The sequence below is a fragment of the Dendroctonus ponderosae genome, unplaced genomic scaffold, assembly GCF_020466585.1.
Source record: "Dendroctonus ponderosae isolate FM_Combo_2020 unplaced genomic scaffold, Dpon_F_20191213v2 Dpon_F_20191213_1, whole genome shotgun sequence".
In the NCBI taxonomy this organism is placed as follows: Eukaryota; Metazoa; Arthropoda; class Insecta; order Coleoptera; family Curculionidae; genus Dendroctonus; species Dendroctonus ponderosae.
Window position 1 is genome coordinate 55,165,341 of NW_026017110.1, and position 13,753 is coordinate 55,179,093.

Genomic DNA, 13,753 nt, shown 5'->3' on the forward strand with positions numbered 1-13,753 from the left:
GACTTTTAAAAATCGATTGTAGTTACATTATGATGGGAAATACATACAAGAGGAACGGTTATGGCTTCCGATTTGACATATCGTTTTACGTAAAGCGCTGAAGAGCAGCACAAATTAAATAAGCAATGTTTAGACACGAGGAGAAAATTGCATATATGTCTAATTTCAAATTACTTATAAAATTCTAGAATTAAATTCACACTGGCAGGGAAACGACTTAATATTTGTTAATTAGTGATCAACGTTTCAAACTGTTTAAAAGCAAACTGTGCAAGATCGATTAAGTCCTTTAATCAGTAATGATGCGGGAGTACTCATCATAAACTTTACTCTTCTCATACCATCTATTAAATACCCTCTTTATCTGAGCCGAAACCTGCGTTTCTTTGTTATATCAATATTTATTGCTAACATTAATTTAAAACCACTATAGTTGCTTTCGTGGAACTGGTAACTTATAAAGCTTTTACCTAGGATAAATAAATTATCATAAATTTAGCTTCCTCCAGTCTAGATAATAAAATATGATGTTCAATTTATCTAATTTAAAACTTCACTGCAACAGCTTATAAACTTTGCAGACATTTTCTCGAGTCACTTCAAATCTGTAGAAATCGAAATCCTTCATAGCATAACAATGAACAATATTGAATATTACAAGTTAGTATAATAGTGAACAATTGATCCATATAATTTGAGCAATAAATCAGCATACTTCAAATTTGCGTTAAGAAAACTTTGAAACATCGTTAAGTTAAAGTAATCCCTAGAGTTTTCCTTGCCATTTACACGTAAATTACATTTGACTGTGCAAATATTTTTTTGCAGAACGTAAATGGGATTTCAATTAATTTTTTTCTTAACTTGTGTGCTTAATCTCTAAGAATTTGAAAGCCAAAATAATATTTCAAGAATATATTAAATGTCGGCTAGGGTGAAAGGTCGTTAGAAGAATAAGCTTACCCAGTGTAAAATAAAACGGAATCAAGAATACGAGTTTTAATGTATTTAGTGAGGTCACAAATTGTGGTCATAAATGATTTCAGGGTGAATTGAATCAGAATAATCGATTGAAAACATTAAATTATTAAAAGCGAGTCTAAATCGCCTGGTTATTTTAGAAGCATGCTTTTATGTTGAGCAAGAATATTTATGAAACACTCCCAAAAAAAAATATTTTTTTCCGATCGCAAATGATGAACAGGTGTAGAGTTGAACTTTGTGAGAAGCTTGAGCTCTCGCTGTCTTCATTTCACAAAGACAACTTTAAAAATATTAGGAATCCCCATTTCTTGGGCCACTATTTTATTTCTAATATATTACACGCGATTTAAAGTAAAAATAATGGCCGATCTTCCATATACCTCAGATATATATATTATATGCATCGAAATCAGCAGAGGATTTCAATATTGCGTTACTGGTGTAAAATGGGTTGAAAAAATGCGGCATCACGGAATTCTAACAACGACTTACCCGCAACTCAGAGTCTAAAATTGTCACCGCTATTCGCATCCTATACTATCCTATGAAATCTAGGCTGAATTTATACTGAAGAATGAGTTTATGCTTCACGTGCGACGTAAGCTACCTATTTGTAATAATTTACAGATCACTATAGTAGTACGTAGAACGAAATCAGTGCCAGATTTGCATTCTCAGGCGAAAATAGGGAAATTCCCAGAACAGAACAGTTCTCAGTATTATAATATAAGGCGAAACCAAGAGATGCTCACCAATTGCCAAATGAGCCTGTTCATCTAGCAGATGCAAATAGACGTAATTTGCTGACTGCAGGTTGGCGGAAGTTCGAAGTCGACAGTTCCAAAGTTTACAAAGAAAGCAGAAGTTTGAATGTATTATTTTTATATATGCCAGTATGTTGCAGAAAATGTCAATTATTTTGTTAAATTTTTTAACAATTATATTACATATTTTTGAAGATTTTTGAGTTTGTCCTCTGAAAGCATTTTTGCAGTGTCCATATACGTTTAAGTAAAATTAAGTTTGGGCCAAAGTTTGAAGTCTACCTTCGTCACGTCAAGTTAATTTCAGCATAACCAAAATTTATCGTTCTTTGTGTGACGGTCTAGAACTTGATTGGATTGGATTGACCTTTCTTAACCAGGATAGAAAAGTAATTTTGAACCGCTCTCAAAACTTATTAATCAATGTCCTTAAAGGTTAGCCCTAAACTATTAGCACCTTGACAATTGGCTAATCTATTAGCTCGCGCTTTACTGAATATTTTACCACATATTTTTCAGCATAGTTGTATGAGCTATTGTAATTTGCCAACCGGTCATAATAACAGAAAGGAAATTAATTAGTTTCGATGATCGAAGTAAAGTATTATTCCATATTTTGGTTTTAACGATGTGCATTGTATTTAATTGAATTTGGCTCCTATACAATTAAAGTAATAATCGAATCAATTCAATATTTAGAATATAGAGTCAGATAGTTCTGTAAGGAGCTTTTGAATAACATCTGCTAACATTTAATGGACTTGGAGTGAAACTTGAGATGATAAGTTAATAATATGCATAGAGCGCCTTAGAATTTACACGCAATAAAATAAGCGAAGCTTGGAATACAATATACAGGGTCATCCATTTTATGTTTGGGAAAGTAAAGTAAAAAAAACACAAAATATTCAGATGAAGATGAAAATGTTAATTCAACATAAAGATTAAACCTTGCGGAACACATTGCATAATTATACGTGAAACACAATATAATTTAAATGTTCTCCAGGAGAACTCCTACAGGCCTCCATCCTTTTGAGGTAATTTTGAATGACTTCGGCACATTACCGGTAATATCTCGGTTATAGCTTCACCGATATTGGCTTTCAGTTGCTCAAGAGTGAGGATTGTTGGCGTAAACAAGATATTTCGCATAGCCCCACAAAAAGAAATCTAACGGTGTTAAGTCACAGGATCTTGCGGACCAACTGACATCACTTAATCTCGAAGTTACGCTTCCTGGAAATTTATCTTGCAATAAGGCCCTAACTCCCAGTGTTGTGTGACTCGTGGCCCCATCCTGTCTTCCAGATCGTTAATATTTAATTTCTCTCCAAACATAATCGGTTAACATACGTCCATAGCGCTCAGAAGTGACTGTCATGGCTCTTCCTTCATCGTTTTCAAAAAAATACGGGCCAATAACACCACCGGTGTATTGTACTTAAGCAACTCGAAATTAAAAATGTCTATAAAAAATGATGCGCATTGAGTATCTTTCTTTCGGCTTTCGACTGATACTTTTTTTATACATGAAAACATACGTTTTTTTAATGGAATGATTCCATTTACCAGATCATATGTGTGCTCCAAGTTCACGTTTCAATTGCATATGTATGTAATTGCTTATATTGTTGAAGACCCTGTATATTTCAACTTTTCGACTACTTACCATGTAAACATTTCTTACATTTAGTAATTATTCCGAAAATTAAATTCCTAATTTGCTTTGGCTGTCGGCTATTTCATCTTAAAATGACAGTAAAAACTTCTGAGTAAAATTCTCATTTGAACGATTTTATAAGTTACTAGAAGTTGATGCAAATTTGAAAATTACACTAAGCGGTTCGTAGATATTTCAGCACAGTAATAAAAATATGTTGCCAGTTTTTATCAATTAAAAGTTGGACTTTTTTCCTAACAGGCATAAATTGGAGCTCTGGCAAGGATTCCTCATATTCGGTTACATCCACTTAGCAAATTTAATTAGATGCTGTGCTTCTAAGCTGCATATTTTGTGTGAATATATTTACATTCAGTCGACTTTCCAACATTTTTAATAAAAATGATCTAATGGGGAGAGAGGGATTAAATTTCCCAAACTAAGTCAACAGAAAGGAACAATTAAGGAAACTTTATAATTCAAGAAATGTAATTTAATTATAATACAGTTGCTGAATAAGAACACCTATATTTGATATTTTGTGTCATAAATTAATAAGATCAAATATACATTAGTCTAAAGCACAGCCTCTTAAGGAAACAATACATCTACTTAATAAAAGGAAATCCTTAAATTAAACTTGAAGAAGCAACCAGCAAAGTGAAAAGACAACAATTAAATTTAGAACTGCTTTTGCCTTTAGTCGGTGTTATTAAAGGCTTCCTAACGAATCTGGTTTTCATTACAAAACAACCTTAGGTAATATTTTTATGAATATTTCCGGCTTAATTATTATTTAACTTGGTTTAGCATCGATTCAGAAGCAGGATTGATAAATTCTATTCTCGATGGAATTTGCTGACATGAAAGCTCAAAGCTCAAGAAGGAGACCTTGTTATTTTCATAATAATTGGGGGATGGATGATTGCCATTAAATTGAGTAATTAATTTTTAAAAGCGCGTATTTTAATATTTCATCTCGATGGGATCAACAATATCTAATTTCAAAACACAATTACTGAGAAATGTAATATCTTTACCATTATGCGTGTCTCTTGCCATATCAGGTGTTTATGTTAATATCTTGGTGTTAGTTACATTCGGCAATGTAAATTTTCTTTAGAGATAATTAAATTCCTGCAATTTTAAAAGCTTTTCGCATCTTAATTTTCCGCATTCAATTTGGTCAATTTGCATTCATTCAGGGAGCTCCATTCTTGCCTTATTTGTGCTTTATTCAATTACAAATGGTGCGAACCAGTATTTCGCCGAGAATCGGATAATTTGCATATGACTTAACAGTGAAATCTAAAAAAGGGATTGCTATTTGTCCATTCTTCACATTACAAAGGGACGATATTAGTCAATTAACCCTAGAATATTAAGGAAATCCGCCCATTAGGACTTCTGATAAAATATAGCCTTTCTGAACATCTAGAAGCATAGTATCTGGCGCTTCGTTCGCTCTTTTTCTTATCTGTAAAAATCACTCTTACTAAACTCGAATTTCGTAAAAATCTTATCTCGTAAAAATCCAAAGATGATACATCACCCGATATATCAACTCCAAAACCGTCGTAACGACTTCAATATTTTCGCCGACTGCACAAATGCCTCTAACGCTAAAACGAATATGCAAATAAAAAAATGTTAGTTTCCGGATACACAAAGAGCAATAATTTCTGCAATGTGTAGCAGACAGTACAACTGAATTATAACTTAAATTCCCAAACATAGTGACAAAAAATCCTGATCATTTCTCAAAAGTTAAATTGTAAATATTAAACTATGCTTAATATTCATAGTTTTTGGCCGGAATTGAGCAGAAACGTTTTTACACAAAGTGTTCCCCATAAACTTTGTTGCGTACATATGCGAGGGTGTTTTAGAGGCGTTTTGAAGTTTATGTTTGAAATTTAGCATATAAATCCTAAAAACTTTCACAATGTATATGCCTTCTAATGGCTGAATTAAACGCCTACATGATATGAATAAACTTTAGGGAACATTGAACGGAACAAGGCAAAATAATGCAGTTACGAAATTTATCCTCCAATCCACTAGAAATTTTAATCTGCTTATATACATTTGATGCCTGCCCTATAAAATTAATATTTACAGTTTTTGCAAATGGATATGTGTAGTCAAGGCTTTAGAAATTAATTATAATGTCAGATAAAAGTAAATGTGTCCCATGCTTTTGCACATAATGTGTACTGAATACCCGAACGAGCTAATTTAGTCCTATATACAGAATATTATCTGATTTTCAATTAAGCTGCAATTATTTTTTCATGACTAACTATTACACAATTTCAATGTGGCAGATTAATGCCATGCGATGAATTATAGCGACTTCAATTAAAGCGAATTATAAAGACCAGTTGAAACATTCAGCCAGATAATGAATATTTTGTTTACTTGATCAATACGATTAATCATAATTGATTAGGGGAACGGAGGAGAATATGTAGACTTTTCGTCAACGAGAACGTCAACAGTCCAACTGAAGAAACTATTATCAAAAGACCCTAAAGTATAACGTACACAATCAGATGCAAGTATGAAATGATCAACAAGCTGAATCTATCTCCGGGGCGAAAAGAAAATTTTTCTAAACCAACTCACATATTTTATATATTTCAAATGCTTTTAACATCAATAAACTATGAGACCATTTACGTAATTTGCTGCTACCAGGACCGCGGGTCGTATACCAGAAGGTAAACATTTCAAGCTTGTCTATACACTCACTACTTCCATATAAGTTAATTCCAAAGTTCATCTTAACATCTACAATCTAGCCATGGCTTACCGGCAGTAGCCCCCACATCAGAAAGCTCCGATTCCAATCAAAAATACTATATATAATCTGATATTCTGCAGGTAAATTCATTTTTAAGTTTTACTAAACCTGTCCAATTAAATTAAATTGAATAATGTGCCTGTGGAAGATTCGAACATTTGGTATCTTACTGCATCGGATAAATTCGTTAAAAAATAGTATTGTTTGAAATCAAACCTAGAACGATTGATAATGGCCTTATGTGTGTAAAACTCAATTTAGTTTCCTGAAGTTGCTTGTCCATTTCTGAGTAGGATTGGATGTCTATTGTTTTAAAACTTAATAGAATAGAATAGAAAAATGTTCAAGACTTTATAAAGATTAAGCCGTAAATGGGCTGTTTCCTTTTGGAAAATTTTTAGACAAATGTCTAATTTCCACAATAATAATGCCTGATTACTGTCAGATTGGCTCACAATTTAGATATATACACACATTCAAATTAAACCAAGAGTGCCTTAACATAAAAATGTTTATCACAAAGATGTTCGGATGTGGTTCAGTTTAAACTTGAAACATATTATTAATCTCCGCAGCAATACCATATATTTATGACATAATGAGTTATGTTCTAATTAACTGTGAACGGTTAATTAGCAGTTAACCGCTTTTAGCCCAGAGTGCAAGTCTTCATAGAAAAAGATGTTGAGGAGGCAAAACTTTCTTAAGACATTTTATTAACCAGAGAGAGTGATAGAAATATTGAAGGGTTTAATTAAGTTTGTATTCAATATTATTTTTAACAAAATGCACATTTTATTTACGGCTTTGAAAGCTGTGTAATAAAACTGTTAAGCGACATTGATAACAAAAGTTAGTTACATATTTGATAAAACACGTGCTCCTTGGTAGCGAATAGAATTGATGGTTTTATTGACACAAAATTGAACCTCAGAGCTACTTACTTGACACTTACTCTTTGCTTAAACTGAGGAAACAAGTGATTTTTTAAATTTTGTTTTCGTGTTCAAAACACATTTGGATTATCAACATATACAAGCAGTTTTTTTTTATTCTGCAGGACTCTGTAAAAGTAAGTAAATCCCAATTCGTTAATCTTAAAGTTACAATGACTCTGTATTCATACTGTATTTACTCTGTGTTTATTTTTAATAAGTTTTAAACTAAAGTTTTAAACGATAGTCGCAAACATTTTCAAATGCAACATAATTTTAAATTTATTATATAATTATGGAAGTTTTCTTAAGAGGATTATTTGCTTTGCTTAAGTTGTATATATGCGGGCATCCAATTGAGCAGTCATAAAACAAAGGTATCAAATGTCTGCAATTCTAATTAGCCAGAGAGCAAAGCAGACACTTGCCTAACGAAATACCCACTATTTCACTTTCACGTCTGCCCATTATTGGCTTCACAATAAGCGATAGCTGCAATATTGCTAATAGCGGAAATACCAGTGCATTTTCGATATTAAACAGTAATGACTACATTGCATTCTTGGCCTATGAATAACTGATTACATATGTTTTTTCTTCTCTCAGTTCTTTATGCCAGGCAGGTTTATGCCCTCGATTAAACTCATTGAAATTTTATATCTATATATTTTACCAAAAATTATGTTAACATTCTCCAATCAAAATTACGTCAATTTGAAGTGAAAATATAATTTACTAATATTATTGGCTTCATCATCTACAAAGATACGAGGAATTACGTATGAAAATACGTCTGTTTAGACAACGAATTTCATTGTCTAAATGCCGGCTTAATATTAAAAGTTTACATTTCTTATTTACATAATTTAAATAGCGGCTTTAACGTTGATCTCTGTGACCAAACCCAAACTCTCATACTACCCGTAAAATGCGATTTGCAAAGTGCAATATATTTTATATATGTATATAGTATACTTTTATGCTAAAACTTTTGCATCAAGCTGCTGAAGAAAAACTCCAGAAGATTAAATGTATTTACATGTAAAGACAACAGCCACACCAGAAAAAGTATCTTGTCAGGAATGATAAACGTTAAAATTTCGCAATTATTATGATTTCGATATGTTTTTGTTATTAGCTGCCGATAACATGTTAATGATGCTTTTATTTACTTGTAAAACTATTGATTCCCCGACATATAAATAGTTTCAAGTCTTGTCAGATATGCAACTTATTTGGTCAATTCAGAAGGGAGATATGTTCAATGTATGCCACATAATATATAACTCCATATAAAAATATGTGGTTCTCTTGTTGTGAGACAGTCTAATTTATTCATTTTGACATGTTTTATTTAGGGTCAAATCTGTGAAAAATTTACTATTTATCTGTATATCTGTAAATAGCAGACTTTCTTGGTTTGGTTTCTTAGACTATCTAAAATAAATAATCAAATATTTTTGTTGGAAAATAAAACGAGATACATTTACTGATTTACTTAACCACTAATCACACACAATATCTGAAAGCCAAGTGAATTACTTACTTTAATTAGTTTGCCGTTCCTCACAGTTTGGACTAATAAATTTTACTGATTTGTTTATATTGACTTTTGCATCTACGCCAATACGGCTTTCAGAGCTAATTAATTCCGGTAATGTCAATCCTATGAAACTAACATTGTTTGCGAATCAAAGAAAAATTCGTCTGGTATTATCATAATACAAAATCAAAAATGTACCTTAAGCCATTTCAAAATTGCCAAATGTCTATTAAAACCTTCAAGTTATTTTACACAAATGTAACACGAGTAGATTATCTGTAAGCTGATTTTAATTACGTTTAAAATGCCAATAATCAAATGATTATCTAAACGAAGACAATGCAATGTGATTGGACTTTTCATGCGAATTATGTACATTAATACTTAAATCTTGGTGTTAAAGTTCATACAGGATTTTGTTGTAGCCTTTTAGTAAAAATGATTCAAATTTTTTATCTAGATCTTATTAGCATCGAGGTAATAATTAAGAAACTTAAAAGGTGTTAGAACTGTTTTTTCCATATCTGAAGGAAATGATCATAACGCAATACCTCGCAGGTGATTATAACTCATTAGTAGACGGCCGAAAACCCGTTGATTTATTATTAAACGCTAAGCAACCGACACTCAACGAGTTTCGTTTTATAGGAACACATTAATTTAAATCAATAAAAAAACTCACATAAAATTCTAAAATAGTATCATTGATATAGTAGTATTTTAAACAATGGACATCACGGCCTTGCTGAACAAGGGTATTATATTTTTGTTTTATTCATTCCATGGACCTTCAAGTACATTTAAAAAGTTTGCATTTCAGAAAGGACTGAAAACTGAGAATTTTTAACTCTCTGCTAAAAATTGCTTGAAATAAAGAGTCTAGCTATGTATTTTGTTTAATACTATTGAACACATCTGCTTAAAAAACAGTAAATATATCAAATTACCACAAATCTTGGCGGAAAGAATGTACTTATAATAATAAGAATACACTTTATATAATTTTTGCTGCCTATAAAAATATTTTTTAAGTTGGAAATACTTACATTGTATCAATACTATATATGTATGTAAAATATTCTATGTTTAGAATATTCCCTAAAAGCGAAAAATTATGCAATTAGGCTCATTCTGTCACAAAAATTTTTGGAAAAACTGATGCATGGAAAAATCAGAATGCTTATTATAAGGGATAAAAGCACTTTATCTCTGCCTTCATTTGGGACAATTGCTTAATTTTTCATTTCTTTCAACATATATTTATTGAAGGTATAATTGGAAACTTTGCTGCCGGTACTGTTCAATTAACTATACCGTAAACGGGAGTAAAGATCCTTGTTTAGAAAATAAAAAACAGCGCCGTTTGTAGAATGTTTAACACCTTTTCAAGATCTCTTACTCTGCATAATAAAAAATATCAATTGTAGGTATGGCGTAATGGATAATTCTACCTTGGTGCAGTAAAATGTATAAAAATTGTGTGACTTCAAGAATCTAACAATAGAGCGGAGTAAATCTCCTGTCTTTCTCTATAAAAGGGTTTGTCACGGAAGCTCCTTTAAAGCGTGCAAGCAATAAATTGGCTCCGTGCTAATACTGCTTGAAGGCACCGATCTTTATAATTCTCCACAGTTCAGCATTCTTTTACACCCTTTTTATTTTTGAATCACCCTATAAAAAGAAGCCATTGATACCTTATCCGCAGGAAGAAAAGGTGCGTATCAGCAAAAGAATGAGCCAGTTTATTTAAAGAAATTTCAGTAAAGCACATTAAGAGTTATACGGTCTCCCAAAGAAAAGAGCCTTTTAAAATAAGTACAAGTAATATTGTGTCCCTTGAACACAGACGAAAATTTTATTTTGTGTAATACTAAAACGCCGTAATAGTCGACATGGGATTTCGGGCTTAAAAAAACAAAAGCGACGATATATTACGCGGCTGAAGGATCTAAAATTTCACCCTTCACCTACCTTAATATCACGTCAAAAGTGGATATATGGACCATTTGCCAAAAAATATAACCCCGCGCTGAAATTAAAAAAGTAAACGTAGATCTTGTACCTTGGATCTCTCATAAATGTGATATCAGTATGAAATTGGAAGTATCTGTATCTACACACGAGAATTTTTCCTTGTGCAAATACGGACTCGAATTGTATCGGCTTTCTCATAAAAATAAAAGCAGGCATTGTATTTTTAAGTCAGCCATTTCCAACTTTATCTGTCGAAGCTTTAAATAAGTCCTAGAAATGTGTAGGTTGCCCAGAGATTTTGAAGACACACAACGCCCTTAAAATATTTTTGGAAAGTAGCATTGCACAAGTTTTCTTTTAATACTATTATTCCATTAATCGAATCTAATAGCTAATAAGACTCCACATAAGTGGTACATTTTCTCTCAGATCTTCAATTCTCACATCGCACATGGAACTAACCTTTATTCAACCTCACTATAATTTTACCAATATTTCTAGATTTGCGTAACTCTGAGAAATGTATGTGATTTAAATATTATTTTAATAGGAATTATTTAGGAAAGTTGTGATGTTAAAATGTAGATTAAATTTCGTCTCTCAGATATTTTTTGTGGTTTTAAACAAGCCAACAAAAGACCTGAGTAAGCTTTTCAATCGTAATGTATATCTGTATATATCTTTAATCAAAATAGAAATACCAATATCCTCAGCAAAACAATGTTAATTATTCACGCAATAAAATTAAACTTGCCGCGGTAAAGCTTTCTGTGTGCTAACCAAATATTTTGAGCTTTAATTTATCATCACAGGGCATGTTCATATATGTAAGTTGATTGCCATCAACTTAACGAAATTTTGATATTAAAGAGAATTAATTAAGAAACCTGTTGACTGCTCAGAGTTGACTGGCAATTTTTTATCCTCAATTATTTATAAAAGGATAAGTGACATTTAGCTTTAAAGTTTCGTGTTCTGAAAGCATGCGCAATTTGTTTCCTATAATATTTACCGGATCGTCATAAACAAGATGTTTTTTGTCTTAAGTGCAGGCAAGAATTTCTAGGCTGGCAAAGAGCAATGAAGGCACATCAACTGCGAGTGAAGTCAACACGTCTTCACTTTAATATTTTCAAAAATGTGGAAACTTATGTTAAAGTATTTCTTGAATACTCCACACTACAATTGAAAAATAAAAAATGCTAGTGAGAATGTAGTGTCGTTGTGTTATTTTTTATATATTTGTCATATTCATTCTGTACTTCGGTGTATTTATTTTCGAAAAGGTGTATGAATAGTCAGTTTGCTACCGACAGTGAACGAAATCGGTCGATAGTCTCAAGGGAATCAAAATCATGTTTTTAAAATAGTTTTTTGCAAGTAAAATGTTGGGCCGCAAAGGGTTAAAACAGTTTCATGTTTTCTGTTAAACATGACGCCGCCTTTTTGGACGTTGCTCCAGAACCATTTGACCACACATCGTTGGATAAGGACTTGGTAATTCGATTCAGTTATACCAATGTGCCTGAACAAAGTAGGTGCAAATTAAAGTCAACATTTCATTAACAAAAAACGTCTTCTACTTCTGTAGACATTCTTGTCTTTCAGGTTTCTACTGGCTTTACTTTGGAAGTTGGCATTTTTTATTGAAGAGTATGCAGTTGCCTGGAAGCGTTCATTTTCAAATCAACATTTACGCACTGGACAAAATTGAGGATTTCACGTGATTTGAATGAATTTTTGACGACATTTAGAGCACAGGCTTCTTTACTGAACGCATAACACTGAACTTGTAGGTATTTTTCGTTTCTAAGAAATTTATTTTCGAAAAACACGATGCAAAATGTGCCCCGCAACAGTTCTTTAACTTCTTGGAAATATTTCATTGTTCAGAGTAATTTTCTTCTAAAAAGACTTATCTGATGTAAAAAGAAACATCTATGATATACTTTACAACTGTTATTTCCTTTTCTTAATATGTAGCGCTGCTTGTAATGTTCGACCTTGACACTACGTGATAATCTTGAGTATTTACGTAAGAGACCATGATTCTTCAATTTGATCGTATTTTTGACAGGTTTCGATTGGTAATCAGCTTTTCGTCGCAAGTATGAATGGGATTACTGTATTTAAATAATTGGGTAAATAAATTGTCATGTTTCCAATTTAAAGAATAACCTATAACATGAAAACTATGGCGCTTCTATTCTCGATAGAGATGCCGTTTGAGAAATACTCCTAAAATGTGTAGCAAGTTATTTTTCAAAAGGAAGTAGTTTCAGGAAAAATCTTTTTGGTGCTCAAATCAATTGGCTGGGTTTTTGTGAAAATGTGAAAATATATATTACCTTTATGTTGCCAGAAAATAAATTGCCTGAAATAAATACGCCGAACAATTCCGCACCCGCATCGATTCAACCCTTAAGCAAAAACCTGAATACTAAATTCAAGTCAAACCGCAACTTTGCATCTTGATTTTACTGTTAAACTGAGCAGGTGTTGGCAGAAATTCGAATTTTATCTCAAACCCACTTTCATTTCGGATAAATAATAAGTAACACCATTGCTATTTTGTTATGGAAACAAGTGTTTGACATTGGGCCAAATTTCAGTTTCAGTTCTTCGTTAAATAAGGTGGTTTCGTTAGATTTGAAAGGTGGGAATTATCGTAATTGCTTCAGATACACTAAATAAAAAATTATGCTGAAAATGATAGGCACTTACCGATAACATTAAACCGAATCATCACATCCTTTAAAAGTCCATGATTAATTAAACATATATAATCCCCACGATCGGCCGAGGTGAGGTTCCTAAACACTAATTCATTGTCAAAATTCGCGTAAATGTTCTTTTTTGGATCGATCAGCGTGTTCGGAAAATCGAAATCTTCTTTCGTTCTTACAGCCACAGTTTCTTGCTTTGTTACCGAATACCACTCGAGGTTTTCAAGAAAAGTTTGATTATTTAATTTTGACAGTCCTGGGCACGGAAGTGATGCGTTGGAATTGGCATAGCCTTTGTAATGCACAATCTTCCCGGTGAAATCTGTAAGTAAGAAAACATTATGTTAGTTTTTCAATA

General features: G+C 32.2%; 1 protein-coding gene and 1 long non-coding RNA gene across 5 annotated transcripts in view; one reads left to right on the forward strand and one right to left on the reverse strand.

Annotated features, from left to right (window-relative positions):
- Positions 1 to 13,753, reverse strand: part of LOC109537920 (tyrosine-protein phosphatase 99A) — a 298,832-nt gene that overhangs the window by 242,092 nt on the left and 42,987 nt on the right. For all 3 annotated transcript variants that reach the window (XM_019904885.2, XM_048661512.1, XM_048661513.1), the window contains exon 2: positions 13,394 to 13,717. In XM_019904885.2, the coding sequence (XP_019760444.2) occupies positions 13,394 to 13,717 (324 nt within the window). The remainder of the gene's footprint in view (positions 1 to 13,393; positions 13,718 to 13,753) is intronic.
- LOC125502655 overlaps positions 11,880 to 13,753 on the forward strand; it is a 3,843-nt gene continuing 1,969 nt past the window's right edge. The window contains exons 1-2 of one of the 2 annotated variants that reach the window (XR_007280425.1): positions 11,880 to 12,203; positions 12,278 to 12,461. This is a non-coding gene — a long non-coding RNA (uncharacterized LOC125502655). The remainder of the gene's footprint in view (positions 12,204 to 12,277; positions 12,462 to 13,753) is intronic. The other variant, XR_007280424.1, reaches the window with a different exon arrangement.